At 32.3% G+C, this 2,316-nt stretch overlaps 1 protein-coding gene across 1 annotated transcript; it reads left to right on the top strand.

Moving 5' to 3' along the window:
• The first annotated feature begins 694 nt into the window (after positions 1-694).
• LOC106693863 (uncharacterized) lies at positions 695-2,037 on the top strand. Its single transcript, XM_053740203.1, has 3 exons — positions 695-964; positions 1,116-1,506; positions 1,592-2,037. The coding sequence occupies exons 1-3, from the start codon at positions 695-697 to the stop codon at positions 2,035-2,037; spliced, it is 1,107 nt and encodes a 368-aa protein (XP_053596178.1).
• The last annotated feature ends 279 nt before the right edge of the window (positions 2,038-2,316 follow it).

The following is a 2,316-nucleotide window of genomic DNA, read 5'->3' on the forward strand; positions in this document are numbered from 1 at the left end:
GATAGAAGAAGAACTCTGGAAGAATCACAAATATCCCCTGCTGCATCAAGTACCCCTGCTAAGTTAGCTAGCAGTGAAATAAAGTCTTATTTATCTAAAGTGTATAAAAAAAGTAGAGATATAGATCTGAGGTACGGTGTCCGTCAATGTTACCATGATTTTTACATTGGTAATTCTGAAATAACTTTTATGATACTGAGATTAATATAAAAAATAAAAATTACTCAGTGACTCCTGGTTTATTGGAATTATTATTTGAAAAATCACCTGATGATTCGAAAGTCACAAAAAAGATGAAAATAAATATCTCGAAATTATAAAGATGACAAATGCTCATAGAAAAAATTATAAGCCAGATGGTAGTTTTTATGAAGACTCGACAATCAAGTACAATAATTATATTGCTGATTTTCTTGCTAAAAATGCAAAGTTATCAAGAGGTAAAGGATTAACTGAATTTATGATTGTGAAAAAGAAAAAAGCACGTATGGATTATGTCTACTGGGATGACCCAAATGAGCTAGTCGACCGTCTTCGTTTACTCATGGAATCTCAAGCAGCTGGAAATCCAAGTCACACCAATGAAATCATATCGATTATCGAAGAGCTACGATAAGCAGGAATAATTTATTAGCTGCCACTGCATCAAATTTATGTCATTAACACGCCAACTGTTGAAGTGAAAGGAGCAAAAATGAGTATCGATATTTTTGGACCGTCACTACCAACTGGTGCTGCGATTAGTGGACCATCAGGACCACCTAGACGAGGATTTCAAATAACTGTTGATGGACAGTATGATGTTGAGAGCGAGAGACTGTGTCATGTTGGTAAACCTGCTGAAGATAATGATGCAGCGACTGTCAAATTTACACGTGATATTGTACGCAAAGAGCTATCGCCACTGTATGATAGTATGAGGAATGATCAGTCAGAGATCATTTCACACTTGCACTCTCAAGTGGTAACACTGGACTCTGCTGTGACGCTTTTAAAAAAAGAAAATCAAGAATTAAAAAATATCTTAAAACATATAAAGTCACGAAAAGAATTAATTAATAGAAATACACAGCGAATAAAAGAATTAAAAGCTAGAATTTTTGTTGACAATGGAGGACAAAAAATCAGTAATAGCGTATGAGCTGCACAGACCAGCACGCAGAAATTACCAACGTCGTCATGTTGACATACGAGCACTTGATGAAACTTGGCAAGCTGATCTAGTTGAAATGATTCCTTATGCAACAGTAAATAAAGGAAACACATATCTGCTAACTGTCATAGATATTTTTTCAAAGTATGCTTGGGCTGTACCAATTAAAAGTAAAAGTGGCAGTGATGTCACTAGTGCAATGAAATCTATATTTCAACAAGGACGTGTACCAAAAAATCTGCACGTTGACCAAGGCAAAGAATTTTATAATAAAGAATTTCAAGAACTTATAAGACGTAAAAACATCAACATGTACTCAACATTCAGCAACTTGAAGGCATCAATATGTGAACGTTTTAATCGATCACTTAAGACTAACATGTGGCGTCAATTCACCGCTCGTCTAAATTATGTGGATTGATATATTGGAATATTTAGTACACAAATATAATACTAGAAAACATCGTACTATTCAACTGGAACCTATTGATAAAACTGCTAAAAATGAGAAGCAGATATTTAAAAAAAGATACAAATCTCTTCAAGCTCAGCGACAAGCACGAAAAAATAAATTCAAAATTGGAGACAAAGTTCGAATCAGCAAGTACAAACATGTGCTTGAAAAAGGCTACACACCCAACTGGACCACTGAAATTTTTACAATCAAGACAGTGCAGAATACAAATCCAACAACATACAAACTTGTAGACTATCAGGATAAGCCAATTAAAGGTGGATTTTATCTTGAAGAACTCAGCAAAGTCAAGTATCCAGATGTCTATCTGATAGAAAAAATTATAAAAAAACGTGGAAATAAATTATGTGTAAAGTGGCTTGGCTTCGACAGCTCTCACAATACCTGGATTGATAAATCAGACCTATAGAACTTATATTCTAATAAATAAAAACAAAATTTTTAATTGTATATATACATTTTTTTATTTTCAAACCTTAAAACTAATTTTACACATTAGATAATTAATATATATAATTAATTACATTTCTTATTTAAATAAGTTCTCTTTTATTTTCAAACCTTAAAACTAATTTACATAAGTTCTCTTTTTTTAATTTTACAACTATTTACATAAGTTTTCTTTTTTTAATTATTATCTCATCATCATCATCATCTACAATTATTTTCTCGTTTTTATAACCCCATG

This window comes from Microplitis demolitor, chromosome 6 (assembly GCF_026212275.2).
Source record: "Microplitis demolitor isolate Queensland-Clemson2020A chromosome 6, iyMicDemo2.1a, whole genome shotgun sequence".
NCBI classification, from domain to species: Eukaryota; Metazoa; Arthropoda; class Insecta; order Hymenoptera; family Braconidae; genus Microplitis; species Microplitis demolitor.